This window comes from Mustela putorius, unplaced genomic scaffold (assembly GCF_011764305.1).
Source record: "Mustela putorius furo isolate JIRA1106 unplaced genomic scaffold, ASM1176430v1.1 tig00003942_pilon_pilon_pilon, whole genome shotgun sequence".
Classification (NCBI taxonomy): domain Eukaryota; kingdom Metazoa; phylum Chordata; class Mammalia; order Carnivora; family Mustelidae; genus Mustela; species Mustela putorius.
In genome coordinates, this window is record NW_025422087.1 from 20,764,582 (window position 1) to 20,784,040 (window position 19,459).

General features: G+C 43.8%; 1 protein-coding gene across 9 annotated transcripts in view; it reads right to left on the bottom strand.

The window, feature by feature from the left end:
- Positions 1–846: 846 nt before the first annotated feature.
- Positions 847–19,459, bottom strand: part of ABL2 (ABL proto-oncogene 2, non-receptor tyrosine kinase) — a 118,107-nt gene continuing 99,494 nt past the window's right edge. For 5 of the 9 annotated variants that reach the window (XM_004761995.3, XM_004761993.3, XM_045069552.1 and 2 more), the window contains 7 exons: positions 18,529–18,613; positions 17,216–17,393; positions 16,403–16,587; positions 15,052–15,204; positions 14,135–14,224; positions 11,278–11,451; positions 847–10,730 (listed from right to left, as the gene is read on the bottom strand). In XM_004761995.3, coding sequence (XP_004762052.1) covers positions 9,007–10,730; positions 11,278–11,451; positions 14,135–14,224; positions 15,052–15,204; positions 16,403–16,587; positions 17,216–17,393; positions 18,529–18,613 — 2,589 coding nt within the window. In that variant the 3' untranslated portion in view covers positions 847–9,006. The remainder of the gene's footprint in view (positions 10,731–11,277; positions 11,452–14,134; positions 14,225–15,051; positions 15,205–16,402; positions 16,588–17,215; positions 17,394–18,528; positions 18,614–19,459) is intronic. The other 4 variants (XM_004761999.3, XM_004761997.3, XM_045069553.1 and 1 more) reach the window with 1 other exon arrangement.

Genomic DNA, 19,459 nt, shown 5'->3' on the forward strand with positions numbered 1-19,459 from the left:
AGTAGGATGTTCCGACATTCTATACGTGCTTTATTAATGCTACTTTGGCTCAAAACTTTTTCAGAAACAAGGTGCCTGGGAGACTCAGTTGGGTAAGTGCCTACCTTCAGCTTGGGTCATGATCCCAGGGTCTTGGAATGCTGCTCTGCCTCTTGTGATCTGTCAAATGAATAAATGAAAAAGCTTTTTAAAAAAATACCTTTCTGGGGCACCTGGGTGGCTCAGTGGGTTAAAGCCTCTGCCTTTGGCTCAGGTCATGATCCCAGGGTCCTGGGATCGAGCCCCGTGTCAGGCTCTCTGCTCAGTGGGGAGTCTGCTTCCTCCTCTCTCTCTCTGCCTGCCTCTCTGCCTACTTGTAATCTCTGCCTGTCAAATAAATAAATAAAATCTTTAAAAAAAAAAAAAACCTTTCTAAAAAACTAAAAATAAATAAAAATTTAAAAATACCTTTCTAATAACACAATTGGCACTTGGATAGAGTAATTAAAAACACACACACTTACACTTTTTCAGAACCTATTTGGAGTGTCCCCAGAATGGACTCAGAGAATTAAGTCTCCCTTCACAGTCACCGTATGTTAGATACCCACATGCACATACACACATTGCCCACCGTATGTACCTGTTGGGCTCCACTGATGCCTTTGGCCATTTCCAAAAGGTGTACTCCATCGAAGAATGAGCATTCACTCCCACAGAGGACAATCGAAACAATGTGCCAGAGGGCCATTGCTAAAACCAGCTTCTTTACCTTACAGACTTCTATTTTCCTGTGGGGAAAGATCCATCCTGCACAGATTCCCTCTCAGTTAAAACTGTAGGAGAAACACTCCAATTAGAAGCCACTTTGCCAATAAAATATTGCAACCTTTATTTAAAATAAAACACAAGTTGGCAAGCCTTGTGAGACAACAGGCAGACAGCATTCCCCTTTCAAGGGCCTCATTTATTTACATCAAGTTTAACACTGTTAGCAGTTCACAGTCAGACAACAGGGTGAGAGAATTAAATTAGAAAAACAAAACACCTGAAAATATATTACAAGAACAAACACCTGACAACACTGGTAGTGTGACCCATGATTGATGTGTTTTCAATGACATCCCGTATTGTCTCACTGTGTCCCCTCAGCGGTAGGCACAGTGCCAGGCCCTCCAGGCCTCACCCCCGTGCACCCACCACGCATACACCGGTGGAGTGTGACCTTTGGTATAAACGCTAAACAAGTTTTAAAGACTGAATCATGGGTTTTAGGATAAAGGTTTGTCAACAACCATAAAACGTTCAAACTTATTTTTGACAAGCATTAAAACTGGGTTTCTCCACTGATAGTCATTACAGAATCAGATTGCAAGAAGGGAAAGTGTGGGGTCTACCCAGGAGACGGGGGTTCTGAGGATGCATACACAGCTCAGTCAGCCTACTTGTGGCCAACACACCAAACCAGGGCACAGTTTCTGTTCACCGTGGGGAAAGATCTGAGTGACTCCCCTTTCACCGACTCCCCTCATTTTTCAGCACAACAATGGTGCAGGTACAGAATGTGGACAGAACACGTACCCTTCTACACAGATCTGAGAGATGAGCGTTTTCAAACATATACCCTAAAGAACTCTGAGTACCTCATTGTCTTTTCTAGTTTCTGAATACTAATTTCTCCCAAGGACAATTGCCCTAACCATGGTGATTTCTTAAGATCACAGAAAATCTCTCTCATAACGGAATTCCAACAGTGGCCACAGTGAAAAATGGCTTGTCAAAATGGAGGCAAGCTGGCTAACCTGGCCCTCGCCTACCAGAAAAATCTGTCTCCGGGCATTCTTGCCAACTCTCAATACATGGTATGGTGCTTCTTAATCATGCAGAACAGTATTTGGGATTCAACAGTGAGGACCCTTTATAAAGCCCTACATGATCCTGCAAGATCTTCTGAATCAAGAAGAAATTTATTTGGCATACCTGTGTTACTGTTGTGTCATGACTGATGAAAACTATCCTTACATGTGGAATCTTTATTAACCCATTCTCCAACTGAATTTTATGCTGCTTAATTACAGCATCTGAAATGCCTATCCTGAGGCTCAGAAAAAAAAAAAAAAAAAAAAACCAATAAGCAAGCTTCAACAATATGGACTATTTCCTTTCTTGAAGCCCACTGGTGTTGGACAGTTCATCGCCACCATGTCCTGAGGAACTGACTACAACCCTCCCAGACCTCAAGCCCTGTGTGTACAGCTCAGCAACTTGGAGGGATAGGCAGGACCCGGAAACTTGCTCTTCTGAGTAAAATGATGAACAAAGGTTTTCACAGAACACATACAGAGGGCACGTATGGGGTGTAGTCTGAGGACAAAGTGGAGGTTAGGCTTTCGACTTAAAGGAGACACACTTTCCTTCCGATGGGTTGCAGGTTAGATCTGTTCACATGCCATCTGTGACCTTGGGCCGTACACATACTGTGCTCAGTATGTGTACTCAACAATGGGAAAGTTAAAGGATGTAAGTTCTCTAACAGATGTAAACAGTTTCAGATTCCTAACTGTGCACAAGAGCAGAGATGTGCACTTGGAGGGAGGGAAGGGTGCATGGAGAGCAGCCTTCCCCCAGCTCACCAAGCGGGCTGGAGGAAAGTGCAGTCTGTCACATCAGCACCCTATGGCAGGGTGGAGGGGGGGTTGGTGACAGCTCAAGCAGGGACTCTCACTGACTGTGGCATTGAGCCACCACCACCCACCTAGCCCGTTCTAGCTCACTAATTGTACACCATCAACCCAGCTTACACGTCCCTCCTCCACAAAATGCACAAAACTCATCTTTGAAGGCACAATTCTCAGAGTGACCTTTACCACTCCAAGTCATCCTAGAATCAGGATGACCTGCCTTGGCCTCCTCACCCAGGGAGAAGCACGCGGTCTTCCTACCCTATCATAGGGTGGAGACTTCCCTAATGTCCTGCTCTTGGGCTCTAGGGTACAGAGTCAGAAATGAAGGAAATACCACTTAACACGTGTTATCTCAAGACAAAACCTACATCTTCTGTATGGCATGAGAAACAACAGCCCCAGAGCAGGTAAACTCTTTTTGGACACTGCAGTAAACTTCAAGTGAGACAGACTTGGATGCTGTCTTAGTCACCTGGGTAGACGCTCTGCACAGGTGGCCCATTGCACAGCCCGGAAATCCACCCACACTTCCTGGCAATACAGGAGGACAGGGAGCGGCAGCGAAGTTCTGGCAGTACCAGGGCAGGTAACAACAATCACTGCTACTCCGGCTGCTTGCCCAAAAAAGAAAGCCTTGCATTTGAATTTTTCAATTCTGGTAGTTGGAAAAGTGGAATTCTGTCCAAAGATTTAACTATCCTGACTATTAAGAGTGGGACAAGCTTGAGAACCAGCCCCAGACCCCTCCTCTCTGACTAGTGAAGCTAATGGCCAGTGGCAATTTCCTGGGTTGTCACACGGAAGGGACAGGCTTCTGTGGGGCTGCCTTGGCCTACCTTTGTCAGAAGGGTAGAGGCCCCCCTGAAGCTGTCTTTCCCTCTCTCTTTCCTGCTCCCACACATCCCAAACCAAAGCATTTACAAAAACCTGAGCTACTGGCTTGACAGAGCTGAGACAGAGCTGTAGATAGCTAAGGGGAGGGGGGTCCTATTAATTCATAAGAAGAAATATACATCCACCTACATAAGAAAACTGTCATAACAAATGCTTAGGACTAGAAATGGACCCAAATCCAGGTAGAACAAGTTAATGCCAAGCAAGATGATGAAACCCAAAAATCGTGATGAACAAAAACATAGACAACCCTGTCGGCCCAATGCAAACTCCTGTAGAGACAGAGCCTGATAGTAACAATGACATTAACAGCAAAACTGGAAGTGAGAGGTCAGAATGTAGTGTAGCTGTAACTCAAAAGTGGCCACCAATGCAATTTACTCTGGGGTATTTTATAATCTAATAGGCAAATTGTTTGGCTACTCATTTCAGAAACACACACACACAGATGATGAATGTCAAGCTCATTTCGAACTGGCAGGAAATCCTAGAAAACTAATTCCCAAAGTGCACTGGTTCTACAGCCATCTGATCCCACCCCTCTCTCCTCCCCTCCCAAAGCCCCCAACAAAATCACACTGGACATCAGTTTAAAAAGACACTGTCAACATCAACAGGTACGAGTTTGCGCCCACCTTGTTGGGATGCTGTCTGAACACGTTGTGGAAAAATGGTCAAGGAAGAGAGGGCCTCAATTCTTCCTGAGTCAAGATCCCTGGAAGAGCTGCTGTATTCCAGAGTACACATTACTACTTTTTAATGATTACAACTGAACCAGAAATTTGTGGGCACCTGGGTGGCTCTGTCAGTTAAGCAGCTGCCTTCGGCTCCGGTCCTGATCCCAGGGACCTGATCGAGTCCCTCATTGGGCTCCCTGCTCAGCGGGGAGTCTGCTTCTCCCTCAAACCCTCCCCCTGTTCTCTCTCTCTCAAATAAATAAATAAAATCTTTAAACCAGAAAGTTGGTCCGCAGTTTTCTGAAGTAATTCGGCTGAGCTACAATTTTAGCAAAACACTTACTATGCCTGCACATATTCATTTAATAGTTTCCTATTTACAAATGTGGTAAGTCATGGGGTGATTACTTATATATGTGCATTTTCTGGTCTCCCACAGGCAAAAGCCTATTAAGTCAATCAGCATCTAACCGACTGTTTGATCTTCTGAATATAGACAGTAATAATACAACCTTATAAATTACATTTGATACTTTTCTCAAAGTGCTTTCATATATATTACCTCATAGTCATTAAAATGATATGGAATAAAGTTTTATTTTAAGAAAAAGGAATGTAGGACTAGGTTTTTTAAAAATCAAGTTGGTATTTTTTTATTACAAAGTGCAGACTACTGCTGTGTTGCCAGGTCTGTCCAAAAGAATGACCCCACACATTTTTCTAAATACTGAGCTCTACTGAATGCCTGCTTCACTGGTGTTGCCATGACTCAACATTCAAGACCCGTAAGGTCAGAGAGTGCCAGGCGCATGTGCTTTAGAAAGTGTGCAGCACTGTGCAGACTGATTGTCTATCTGAGCCGCTTTGTTTTGTTTTGTTTTGCAGTATCTCACAAGGCAGCAGGAAAGGTGGAAAGACCCCACAACCAGAAAGTCCAGAGACCTGAACCCAATATAGCTTTGGCTCTGCCACTAACTAACTGAGACAGTGGGCAAGTAACTTCATCATGCTCTCTTCCAATTTCTGAAGCTGTGATGAAAAGGGCTGGAGTCCTGACAGTGTTCAGACAGTACAGGGTGTCTAAAACACCTGGAGGGGTTCTCAGCTGGGACCTTACCCCACTGGGAAGTCTGGTCTTGGGTAAGCCAATGCATCAGACTGTTTTAAATGCCAGGGATTTCATTGCCCATCCCTGGCCAAGACTCACCAGACTGAGTGTTAGTGACAGCAGGAGCTGCGCCCGCTTACGGAGTGCTCGTTAGTGCCAGGCACCAAGCTGAAAATCTCACATACATTATCTCACTGAATCCTTACAACAACCCTGAGGTAGTTACTATTATTATCCCTGTTTTCCAATGTGGAAACTAAGGCTCAGGAAGGTTAAATGACTTGCCTTCTAGACTGGCTTCAGAGTCTCAACTCTTAATCACTATCCTTTAAAACTCCAAAGCTCCATGACTTTAGTTAAATAAACATGGGCTATATGTTTTGTTAACAGGGCACTATCTTACTAGCCAAATTTCAATTGCATTGTAAGAAAATTCTAATTTAAACCCAAAATACAACTGGCAAAGGATCTCTAATGATATCAATGAACAGGGGTTCACTTGGAAAAACACCGAATGAATTTCTCAGGGCCAATCTTTTTTAAGGCTATTATCTCTGAAAATCACAATGGAAGTCTGTAGGAAAATATACACACTTCAATTTTACACAAAGCCTTTTAAGAAAATACTTCATTGTAAAGCATAATCAAGATGTATTCTACACAAAACACTGCGTTTTAAGGTAAGAAATCTACACTGAAACCCTGTTATCCAGAGCTGAAAGGACGTAGGCGGTGCCAGCCCGAAGGTGCGCACATGTATCAGCCACGTGAGAAAGTCGTCAAACTCTTGCAGAAGGCCTCGTGCTCCTGGCTTTGCTTTTAAAGACGACTACGTTTTAAGTCTTGGAGAAGCAGTTTTCTCTGCTGTGAATTCAAACTTTTAAATTTACATAAGGTTATTTTAAAAATCGAATCCTTTTCTATTAGAAAAAGGAGCAATCTAAATGATATTTTTAGAGTAAGTTGACAGTGCCTCTTTCACTTGACCCTGGAGTCCCACACAGTTCAAGCATCATGTGGCTGGGCTGTGCTACAATCGTTCATGCTGCTCTTGACAGTGTTGAGAAAAAGCAAATTCATTTCATGAACTTATTGAGCACCTACTACAGGCAAGACAGAGCCAGGTGCTGCCCCTGAGTAAGACACTGTCCCCGTCCTCAAGACTGTTCTGCCATGAGAAAACCAGGGAGCTTACACACACTCAGTAGTGTTCCTCCAAGGCTTATTTTCAGAGCTCTCAAGGAAAGATCCTTTGCTTTTAAAAAAAAAGTCCCCTGAAAAAACGCAATTATAATTAACCCATCAACTTGCATCCCACAATGACAGATAAACTTAAAAAGCAGCATAATACTCTATAAAGTTTTAGCTTTCCCTGTCCCACCCTTAAAAAAGGCTAATGGCTAAAACGATTTCAAGTTCACAGAAATGACTGCTGAAAGGGAGTGGCAGAGAGTGGGAGGACCACGGAGGACCACGGGCCCATGTTCAGATTAAAGGGAACTCGTCTCCTCATCCACCTACCACAGGAAGCTCTGCTGGATCGCTAGCGGCCTGTGCTGCCTGTTAACCTCTGGCCACGGCTCATCCACACCCTCCCAGGAAGGCCCGGGATTGTCTCCTCCCTTCTTACCCTGCTCCTGACCTGGGCCTCCTTCAGAGCAGCCACAGTAAGAATCAGGGTTTTCTGTCTAATGAAAACTGAATTTCCTCCTTGGTCAAAGATGACGAACTCTGTCCAAAACACAGTTTTTCCTCCTTAGTATTCTAGCCCAGTTAGGATCATCTCGGCACTTCAACATTTCCATGACTGCTACTGAGCAAAGAAGAGAATGCAAATCATTCAACGTAACAAGGCTGCACTGAAACAGCTCTCAAAGGGATAGAGCTATACACTTATTTGCAAATAGCCCTTAAGAAGATGAAGCATTACCTTCATTCAACAGATTAAGAGATGGGGCTGTGGCTTGACAGTGGATCGATGACAGAGCCAGGAAGAAAAATCACAGGCCATCAGTGTTCAATTCTTATCTTCCTAAGTTAATATTCCTTTGGGAAGAAAATAATGTATTTATTCTCTTGTATCAGGTTCTCCTTGGGCAGGTGTGGGAGGTGGTTGTAAAGCTTTAAAAAGAGAATGAAGTGTTAATTAAAATTAGACCTGATATCAAGGATATTAGTAATATCTAACTGATTAGGTTCAGTTCATATGATCTTAATTAGCTTCCATAACAGTAACTGAACAGAAAGGAAACGGCTCATTTTTCAAGGCAAAACACATTTGGGGATTAAGTCATTAGGTTTCTAGAATTTAATCAGTGTTTCCTGGAAATGACCTGCCCCCTCAATTACGCATTTTTCAAGGAGAGGTGAAATGACAAAATAAATATCAAAGAGTGTTCCCAATAAGATTATTTACAGATAAGCACAACAACAAGGGGGAGGAGGATATGTGAGATGAGAGAAGCATAGGAGAATAATTTGGGGTGATTCACTTGAAATCCACAGAGAGTGAGAGAATGTTTTTCCTTATCCTATACCTAGCCTGAGTCTAAGTTGATAAGGGAGGAGAAAGGTACAGAGAAATGGTGATTGGGACCAAGTTAGCCTCTCAAAAACTCTTGTCACAGACATCTGAACCTCGCTTTTGGATTCCAAGAAGGGACCTCCCTCCCTGGTATTTTAGCTGATTAAAAAAAATACAGAGCTGCTCAATTCCTTGGCCAGTATGTTGGTATGCAGGGACACCGTATCAGAAAAGGATTTCCAAGAGAACCTGTACATGACCACTATTTTCAAAATCAGCATTGGTGAATGCCCCGAATACTGCCAGAGATAAAGGAAGACAGCCTGCTCAGCGCAGAGCAGAGAGGAACCACGAAGGTCTACCCCCATGCCTATGATTTATAGATGGGCACCAGCAAGTAGAAACCCAATCCTGGTCCATCAGGAAATCACGAGACTGGGAGAAAGGACTTCTGCTCATCAGTGGAGAAGATGTGAGAAGGAGGTTTCAATCTCCCTGACTACTTCCTAGCATTCTTTCACTTCCTGCACCAACTAGCACACCATGGGGGAGAAGATGGGAGCACACCCAGCGATCTGATCTGCAGTTCCTACTACTGCAGGGAGCTCTGCAGAAACAGCTGCGCTCAGCAGCCTCAAAGAAAAGGTCCCTTGGTACATTCCCAGCTTTCCCTTCTTCTGTCCCACCCCATTCACTTGACGAGGTGGAGTGACATTACCAATAGTACCTAGTGGAGCCGCAAGTCAACCCTCCTGTGTGGCACAGCCAGTCCCCGAGCAGGCGCGGGCCTGCAGCCCTGCCGAGAGCAGCCCCACGACATCACCGCGCAGCATCCTGGGTAGGAGTGGCCTGCACTGGGTTCTTCGCGGCCTGACATACACACGTTCCCTGATGTCCCGGGGCACCTTCCAATCCTGTCCACGACTGCTCCGTCCCCATCTCATTTCCCTGTACTACGTGTTTTGTTTTTTGTTATTTTTGAGATGAACCTGTAAACGTGAGAACTCAGAGATCTGAGGTACTTCACATAAACACACTCAAGTATCAGTCTTTCATTTTTTGAAAACAAGAACACAGGAAAACAAGTCCCTCCCCCTCTCCCTCAGAACTGTGAGCATCTTCCCACGAGGCTCACAGTGGCTACCTCTGCACCACATCGCTGATCTCCTGCACACATGACAATAAGTTATTAAGGACAGGGTTGGCCCCGGGCACCCCAGCAGCGGCCGAAGACACCTGCAGCTCCTGCAGACTGAGTTCCAGTTTGCTCACAGCCTCTCGGAAGGCAAATTTGTTGCGCGTCTGAGGGATGCAGTCCACATAGCCTGAGCAGTAGTCAAGGAGCTGGTGGCCAGTGTCCACCAGCTGGCTGTTGGGCACAGGTTCTGTGATGGCACTGGACAGTAGGTCAGCACATTCCAGCAGGGCCTCTTTGCTGATTTTGTCTGCTGAGATTTTCTCAGCCGCCTGTTTGGTTTTTCTCAGGGCCACTTTAGTACCTGCTGTGCCATTAGCCATTTTGGCTGGCGAGATGGAAGATGTGGGCAGAGGCACTTGAGGCGGAGGCATCACTGGCCTCCCGGCTTTCCCACCGCCAGGTACTGCCCCCGGAGCGGCCTTTTTCCCTCCGTCCTGTGTTTCTAGTGCGGGCTGTCCTGCAGTAGAGGCGGTCGGCTCTTCCGTGGGGTCTGAGCACAAGGACGGATGCTGCAGTAGTCTCATCACTGGGGGTGGGGGTGGGGCACACTTTGGTTTTACCCGTCGGGGTCGGTCCTTGTCTCCAGAGGATGTGACCTGATGCTCAGATAAGAGTTTGAATTTATTGCCCTGAGAGTCTGTGCCAATGAGCTGCACGTCAGCAGGAGTGTGCTTCAGAGTGGGTGAGATAAGGACTGGCACTTTGTGGTTGTGAGTGGTTGGGAGGGCTGCTGCAGCCTTGGCCGGAGAAGACCAGCCTGTCTGATCGCCGTCCTCTGGGACTCCAGCCATGCCGAGTCGCGCCCCACCATTCCTCTCCTTGCTCTTTGGGGCAGCTGCCACTCCAGCCACCCCCGCCCCTGGAGAGTCCTTCTCTGTAATGGCTGGATCCCCAGAGGGGGTTCTGAGAGGAAGAGCCGCGGCTCCTCTGGGCAAAAGTTTGGCTTTTGGTCTCTCCCTGCTTGGAGCAGCACCTTCCTCTGATTTTTTTGGAAGCATGTCATTGGCCCTGTCCACATTCTCTTCTGGCTGAGAAGAGGTGGACACTGTCCTTTCCAGCTGGAGTTTGGACCTCTGGCAGTTCCTGGGAAGGGTCATTGCCATCCTATCCTGCTCTGGAAGCCCTGAGGACATGGAAGATGTAGAGTTTGACCTTGGAAAAGGCTTGGAAGTGTCATCAATGGCTGTGGGTTTCCCCGCTCGTAAGCCCAGTGTCTTTTTGATTAAGCGTGGTGTAAAGAAGCCTGTGATGCCAGACCACCCGCCCCCAGCGGTGCCACTGCCCCCGCCCCCACCGCCATCGTCATTACAGAGGTTCCTCTGCGCAAAGCTCCCCCCATAGCACTTGGGTGGCACCAGATTCGCCTCTTGCTGGGCAGGAGTGAAAGAGAACCCATCAGCATGCTGCAGAGAAGCAACAGATGAGAAGTTACCCGTGAGCTCATATTTCTTGTGGGGTTGATTCTCCATTTCTCGGAAGGAGCTGCTGCGTTTGGGGGGTGTGGGAGCATTTCTCTTTTTCATGAAGGAGCTGAAGAAGCCTCCCTTTCTGTCTCTGGTGAAGCATGTCTCTTTGGCATCTTCCAAGAGGCTGCTGGGTGACTTGTCTCTTTGTTTTCGAGGCAGTGCTGGGGACCCAGTGGGGGCCTGTGCACCTCTAAGGAACCCTGAAGAGAAACAGCCAGTCAGTAATGTGAAAGACAAACAGTGACTCCATTACACTTGAGTAAATAAGGTTACATTTTAAGAGTTTTTTCAGGATCTCTTAAATGTCAGGCATTAGCAGGACTCAGAGAAAACTAATAAATACAATATCACCGATAATACTATTTCACACCGATGAGTGTCCCAAATACAGCATGGGCTATAAATGCAAAGGAACAACCCGCTGATTTTCACCTCGGCATCTGTCTTTTCTCTAAAAATGACAGCACGCCCTGGCCTCATCTATCAGGCAGTTTTTGCCAGAACTGTAAGGACGGTAAGCGGCTGGGATTCGGGAGCTGAGGAAAGAGAGCAGGAGGCTGAGCTGAGCAGCGGACGGAGAGGTCAGGACTAATGCCAGCACTGGGGGGCTGAGCCCAAGAGCAGGATCTGTTTCAATGCCGGCCGCTCTCTCCTCAGGGAAGACGGGCAGCACAGTGGAGATAAAGCATCATCCCCAAGGTTCTGGAAACGAAGACAGTTTGCTGCTACCCGCCTAGCGACCAATACCTGGTGCTGAACTAGAAGCAGAATTTTCTGTGGCGTCCTGTGCCCCTTCGATGTTCTCCTTGTTCTCCACCTGTTTCTTCAGCGTCCGGGTCTTGGAAGGAAGTATAGGCAGTCGGGGCAGGTATGGAACAACAGATGAGGAGGAGGCGGCTCTCCCAAGCTCCTCAGCTACCTCTGTGAAGACAAGGGTACTGATAAAAAACCATTTTGTGACACAGAAAAGGTTTTCTTCTCAGAAAAGATATACAACGGAGAAAAAAACTGGAGAAAAGAGCACTCAAATATGTAATGGAATCACAGAGTACGGACTCTTCTACGCCAGGCTTCGGTGGTCCAACATTGAGCATAGCCTCATCCACGGTGTGATCTGTGGCGGGGGCTTTCTCTCAGGGTGCATCGTTCAAATGTGTGACTCAAACAAAATGAATCTATCTCTCTTTTACGGGTATTTAGGCTGCTTCCAGTTTGGGGCTACTGTAACTAGGCCACTAGGAACACCTGGCTACGTGTCTTTTGCTTCAGAATCATACGTGTATGTCTGCTGGGTACATCCCTAGGAGCGGGACTGGTGGGTTACAGGGCACACAACACTCAGCTTCGCTGGGTCCTGCCAAACTGTCTCCCAAGACAGCTGTACCAATCTATACTCCCACCGCATTGTGTAAAAGCTCTGGTTACTCTGCATGCTTGCCAGGGTTTGGTATTATCCGTTTTGGGGGCTCGATTTTAATTTTAGCCATTCTGGTATTGGTATATGGTGGCATCTCACTGTTCTATTTTGGACTTCTCTGATGAGGAGTAATGTTAAGTAAGCACGGTTTCACAGGCTTTCAAATCATTTGGCTAGCCTTGTTTACTGAGTGCTTGCTCAGAGGCTGAACAAAGGCGACAGATTTCTGGAGTTATTTTCATTTTTAGGTTGCATCTTACCCAAAGAAGGAGGGTAGATACATTTGATTTCATGCAAATGAAGCAAATGAGGCTTGTGAAGAAGTGTTCACCCTTTTGAACATGGCTATGTGTTTTGTGGCTCCTACTGGGGCAAAGGCATACTTTAGTATTCATTCCGGAACAAAAATGAACCAAATGAGAGCAATTAAATTTCTGGGTAACTATTTCAAAAATCGGCTCCCTCACAAGAATGGGTACATGGTACATAACCCAAGCCATGCCACCGAGACTCTTTTCCTACACTGCTATATACAGCAGCTGGCAGAGAGACATAAACTATGAGGATATGACCTCAAGGATGCTAGCAACTGTGCCCCACACCTCTTGGAAGATTCCAAGGATGACATCAATGCAGAGTCAAAAGAAAAGTGATACTGCGTGGGAGAGGCTGTGGAAGGAGGAAGTCCCAAAGCTACTTGAGTCTGTGGCTTCTACTGACTTTGAACCAAACCAGGGTTTGGTTATGAGCAAGTAAATCCTCCTTTTATTGCTTTAGAAAGCTTGAGTTAGGTTTTTTTCCACTCACAACCAACCAGTAAGTACATCCTTTTAAGGTAGGTACTGTGTCTTATCTCTGTTTCTTCAGTAATGTGCTTCCCACAGATTAAACGCTTAATAAAATGTGGGTTAAATAATCATATATTTGTTTAGCAATTTTGAATTGCAGTTACCTTTGAAAACGGTTTGAAAATGGTTGATTTTTTTAAAAGGATAGAACATTTTCAAGAGAAACAAATACTTAACTAAGGAGTCAAAAGAAGTTAAAAGTTGACACAGAAGCATCAAAGAAATGGAGCCTGTTATTTCTACCACTTGAATGCCACATGAAGTAAAGCACAAAGAGGAAAGAAGAAGGTCATGAGGGGCAGCTACTCAATCTGGCCCAAAGGCTGATGTGCACAAGTTTGAGCTAGCAAAGTACTAGGAAGAAAATACTTTTCATTCAACTTCAGGGTTGTACTTTTCCCTTTCTTCTTGTCCAAAATGATAAATAGCTAATGGAAGACAACAAAATTCAACTTGCCTGATTTCCTCTTCTTGTATTTTAAAACCTGAACTTAAGTCATAAGCTCTTATGCTCAATTAGGAAGTAAAGAAGAAATTGGAAAAATATGTGCAAAATTCTGGAGCTATACTAGAGAATCCAATCAGCACACATAACTAAGAATTCTGTTTTTAGCTCCTAGGAATAGGCTGTCTCTGTAACAAGTGTACTGTCTCACTTCAGCACATATAATTGTTAGAGGCACTGTGATACTGACGATGGAAGCTGCCTGTATGTGCCCATACATGCGTTTTTCGGATATGAAAAGGGTTCTCACTGTTCATAGCTTAACATGCTCGTTTTTAAACTATTTTCCATGTCAATATATCTAAGAGTATCATTTTAAATATTCAATTATATGAATATATCAATTAGCCCACTGGATTTTTAAATTGTTCATTTTTCAATATTAAAAACTACATGCTGATGTAACATCCTTGTAGCTAAATCTTTATTCACACCCTTAATTTTTTCCTTAAGATCTATTTCCAGAAATGAAATTTCTGGATATTGCTTTTATGATTTGATTCTGTCTTTGTAGGTATGGTTCACGGAGGCAGAATATTCTTCCTACTCATTTTTAATTCCCTTCCATATATGGTTAAGTGTTGGTGGTTTAAGAACTACCCAACTTCTCTATGATGAGATTGAATTTCTAATTAAAATACAATTTCAATATTAGAAATGAGCTTGAGACATAGAGACACATTTAAAAATAGCAAAACAGAGGGCAAAATAAGAATTAACGAAGGCCAAGAATTAATTCAGTCCTCTGAAATAGAGTCCCAAACTAGAGGAGTCTATCATTTTTGCTATGTTATTATGACCCCTGCCACCACCAATAACCTGCCAGAGTCCCACCTTCAGAAATGCTGGAGTCATGGAACATGGTTTCAAAAGCCTGATGTGTTTCAGCAAAAGACGGCCGGTCAGCAGGGCTCCACTTCCAGCCTGTGGAACAAAAGAAGGAAGTGCTGAAAGCTTCTTGCAGAAACTAAATACCCGGGGGCACACCTGCAAGGGAGGCTACTGAGGCGGAGGTACAGCAGGTTCACAGTGAGCAAGGCAGCTGCTTCTCAGTTCCAGACTCAGGTGTAATAAACCCACTTCCCAGGGCTGGTCCTTCTATGTAGCCCCAGCTTCTGTTTTTCTTCTATAGGGATAAAGAGGGGTAGAGAGATGGTTTATGAAATGAAAAGTTGTTTTCTACTGGGAAAATGAAGGGCATGATGAGACCTGTCTTCAAACTTCTTCTAACCTTACAATCAGCTGTCCATGTTCAGAAATATAACAGGATATCAAAAGGAGGAACTTAAGAGTTCACTTTGACAAAAACAGGAGTTTCTTATTAGCTTTATCATATAAGTGGGCTGGGGAAATTTAGTCAATATATGGGCCATGGATGACTGTGTCAGGATTCCAATTAAACTTGATGATTTATCATATATGCCAACTGGATGATCAATGATCAACCTTTTCTTTTCTTTTTTTAAAAGATTTTATTTATTTATTTGAGAGAGAAAGCATGAGTGAAGGTGGCGGTGGAGGGCAGAGGCAGAGAGAGAAGCACAGAGGCTTGATCCCAGGACCCTGAGATCATGACCTGAGCTAAAGGCAGAAGCTTAACTGACTAAGCCATTCAGTGCCTGACCAATCCTTTATATGTCAGGAGGCTGGAGTCAACCTCACACTGAGAGGAAAACGGTTTCTTATTTCTTTAATCATCCTGAATCACTGACTTAAGTCTTCAAAATTAAAATACGAAAGAAAACACTCACATGCTCTCATAAGTTCATAAACCTTAGGGGGGCATCCTTCAGGTTGTTCCATTCGATATCCTTTCTCCAGTAGATCATACACCTGAGACAGGTCAATGCCTGGATATGGTGACATTCCATATGTAGCAATTTCCCACAACAGTACCCCAAAAGCTGCAAAGGGGATATAAAAAAAGCTGAATGTTTCTTCTGATTTGTTATCTATTTTATACTATTAGGTGACTTCTCTTTCAAGTTTTGGATTAACATCCACACTGTTACAACATTAGTAAACTGTTCTAATTCTTAGTAACATTCTAATTTTTACAGCTGAACTTGTCCTAAGGTATCTGCCACAAAATGATTCAGATAGACTGTTTTCTATAAATTTCCCAATTTTTTTTTTAGGATTTTTTATTTGACAGAAAGAGCACGCTTGAGCACACAGTACAGGAACAGGGAGGGAGAGAGAATCCCAAGCAGATTCCGCACTGAGTGCGCGCAGGGCTTGATCCCACATCACTGACACACCAAAATCACAATCCAAGCCAAAACCAAAGAGTCCGACGCTCAACCAACCGAGTTACCCAGGTGCTCCATTAATTTCCCAATTTTTAGATTTAACTGTAGTGAGGGAGAATAAATTATGACCATAAAAAGTCTGGGACAGAACCAAACTACTCTTAGAACAATTGATGATCTATTTAATGAGTTCCAGGTATTAGATCAGCTAATACTGAAGGAGTAAAATAGAAAATGGACTCTTTTAAAGTCAGAGGGGGAAAAAAATCAAACTAGCAAAGAAAATTTGCTTGATTTTGTCACACATTATTTCTGAGTTTGAGATTTCTGTAAAAAGTGACTCGCCATCTTTCAACTATTTCTGTTGGCCTATAACCCAAATTTCTAGACTTGTTCAGTCCAAGAGCCTCTGCTATATTAGACTGCTTTCCAGGGTAACAGAAACAAGATGAGTTAGTTACAAGGACAAACTCTAGGTGCAATTCCATCACGCCTTCCTTGAAGAGAAGAGGCTACTCTGTGTCACAGCACTTCGAAAATGAGCAATAAATTTAATATAGAAAACAGGGACTTTACAAAGAGAAGATCAGTAAAATTCCAATGCAATCCAAGATCTAGACTGTGAGCTCTTTGAAAGTGAGGACTTCCCCCCCACACTTTCCTCTTTACACTTCTATGCTAAGTGCCTAACACAATGCCTGGCAGATAATAGGTATTTAATAAATCCTTCCTGAATTTAAAATGGGGGCCAAGGCAGAGTTTACTGATTGCATAAACGAGAAGCTCTAAAGAATTAAGAACATTAAAAACCTAAAATGACAGACACAGAAGAAGTTCCTTCCAACCTTACCCCAGACGTCAGATTTAATTGAGAAGGTATTGTAGGCAAGACTCTCTGGTGCTGTCCATTTAATAGGAAATTTGGCTCCAGCATGCGCAGTATAGGTGTCTCCCGTCATCAATCTACTTAAGCCAAAGTCGGCCACTTTCACCACATGGTTTTCTCCTACGAGGCAGTTACGGGCTGCGAGATCTCTGTGGAAAAGAGAACCCTAATGTGATTCCATTCAGATGTTGAGAAAAATGTCCATGAACAGTCTCTTCTTGGTCCTTTGTGCTGTAAACAGAGTTGGTTAAGTCCATGCTGACAGACACAGTAGCACCTGATGATAGCTGCTAACACAGGAGAAAGCCACTAATTATGTATCACTTGTAGAGTCATCTCCAAGAGGCAGCAGTCATCTGATACTAGAATAAAGCCCACTTCAGAACATGGGTTCCTATTTACCAGTACGCTGGGAGAGGTTTCAGAGGTGAGCAAAAGATGCTTTTCTACAAGGCTTTACTTTAAGTTCTTTACTAAGACAGCAAGCTATTTTTACAATTAAGCCATTAGGTAGAGCAAAAGGCTCTTGGAAATGGTCCTGGGCAAAATAAAGAGCATTCTGTTTTAAGAATCAGCAAAGGCCCATTAATACTTTAACCAAAATACTGTAGGTTTATAAACTGGAAATGACATTATAGTGGGTGGGTCCTGTAAAAGAGAAAACTGTTTTTTCTGGGTCATCTGGAAATTTCCAGTAAGATTCTCACATTCTTTTATTTGCACATCAAGCAAGGTAGCTTCATGGTTAGTCACAGGCCATAATCAGGCTTTACACACCTATGGATGAAATTCTTCTTCTCTAGATACTCCATTGCAGAGGAGATCTGAGTGGCCATGTACAGCAGGACCACCGCAGTCACCTCTTCTCGGCTGCATTCTCGGAGATAATCGAGCAAGTTGCCATACGGCATGTACTCAGTCACGATGTAAAATGGTGGCTCCAAAGTACACACACCTGATAGTGGAAGAACAGAGCTTGTTTTATTAGGATATTTCCAAAAATTCCCAAGCACTTGGACAAGATTAACAGACACATTTTAAAGTTTAGCTCAGCAGTAATCTTTTCCCTTCTTGCCACCACACTCTCCTAAAATAACAGAGCAAAGTTCAGATAAAAGTGGTTGATAAGGGAGTCCTGGCTTTCACTACATCATTCACTACATCTGAGTATCTGCCTGCTTGGGGAAAAGCATGAATTTCATAAGGGGTCAAGAAGACCAAAATGTCCTTAGTTCGATATATGCCCACGATTCCCATCCTCACCTGTACACTAACAATGTTTATCTTTAAGTAACAGCAATTTTGTGTTGAAGACCAGGTGAGCCCAGTCTGTATCATGCTTTGTAAAAAGAATGTTTCCACAGTCAAGGATTTTACTGATACATGGCAGACTCCTTGAAAAGATTCAAAATGAAACTGTCCCAAACTTCCTTTGGGACAGTATGGCTCAAGGTGAACAAAGAAACTGGTCCTCCTTTAAGAAGGGCCGAGAGTTCAGTCACTAGTTTCTCCGCGACCTGAATGGGTGAGAAGCTGTTCTGCAACAGGACAGCACCTGCTGCTGAGGAAGGTGAACCAATGTGTGTGGCCACAATTTGGAATCTGCTTCGTCTCAACAGTTCTTTGTTTCATGTCTATTTTGTAAAATATTTTTTGACAATGTTTGGTGTGGTATCATTCTGAGTATTCTTGAACCTTGATTCTGAGGCAATTACCATAAGTTGGCCAGTTTTATATATTATAATCAACCCAGGCCACTTTCCCGGGCAATTTTTATTAAAATTTTTTAAAATTAATTTATGTATGTATCTATGTGATCTCTACATTGAACTTGGGGCTCAAACTCATGGCCCCAAGATTAAGAATAAGATGCTCTACTGAATGAGCAAGCCAGGGACCCCGTTTCAGGGCAATTTTTAAACCGAGAGCCTGCTGATTAAAATTAAGTGTCATTAAAAATGACAACCACTAATTGAAGTAGATTTGTACTAGAGCTTCCACCATGGTGATACAAAAGCAGCATTTGGAAATAATGGGGTTGGGAGACAAGGACCTGTGAGGAAACCTATGGTTCAGGCAATCTTCCTCACCTAATAGTTGGACCAGATTAGGATGCTTGATTTCCTTCATCACTGCAGCTTCTTTCAGGAACTCTTCCACCTCCATGGTATCTTCCTGGAAAGAGGGAAAAGTAAGGAGGAAAAAAATAATAATAAATAAATAAATAAAACCCAGAACAGGGGACAAACCCCTATTTTAATCATTTGAGTCAACTTATAATCCTAAAACTACAGTTTTAAAAGGAGGTATCTTTTGAATATTCTAGCAGATTACTTACAGAAACTTTATCAGAACCTAATAATAGGCTCCAGAGACATCGGATTAAGAGAGTGTCTCTAAATTTATCCAATATTTGAAGTTGGAGTGAAAATTATCAGGGCAAGCATAATTCAGCCATCATATCCCATCACAACTGAGGCCTGGGAGACCTGGATGTATAACTCAGTTCTCTGACAGTTTACTTCCCTAGGTACCTCAGCCTTCCAAAGAGGAGACAGAAGAGTTAGCTGTTCATGCATTTGTCTTCCTGACAAGTTCCTTAAGGAGCAATACATGTGTGCAAAGCCATGTATACTGTCTCACACTCAAAATATGCTTAATAAATATCTGCTGACTGAAACTGATCACACTCAGGAAGCCGAAGAGCAGCCCTTACACGTGATTCGCCAGAGCTACGAGGCATATGGGAGATCTTCAGAGAATGGAATGAATGACAACTTTGTAATTAGATACTGGGACGCTTAAAGAAGGCAGTGGCATCAGAAAGAAGATTCCTTGACTATTAGGAGAAGAAGTGATCTAATCTCAGAGAGATGGGGGAGCACGAGGCAGAGAGCTCAAGGAGAAAAGAGAGAACACACAATTCTTGAGCACTGCATGAACAATGTCATCCAGCAGGGGTCATTCTCAGGAAGCAAAACAGCTTGTTTGGCTTTTATAACTTCTTTAATCCGCTCTAAC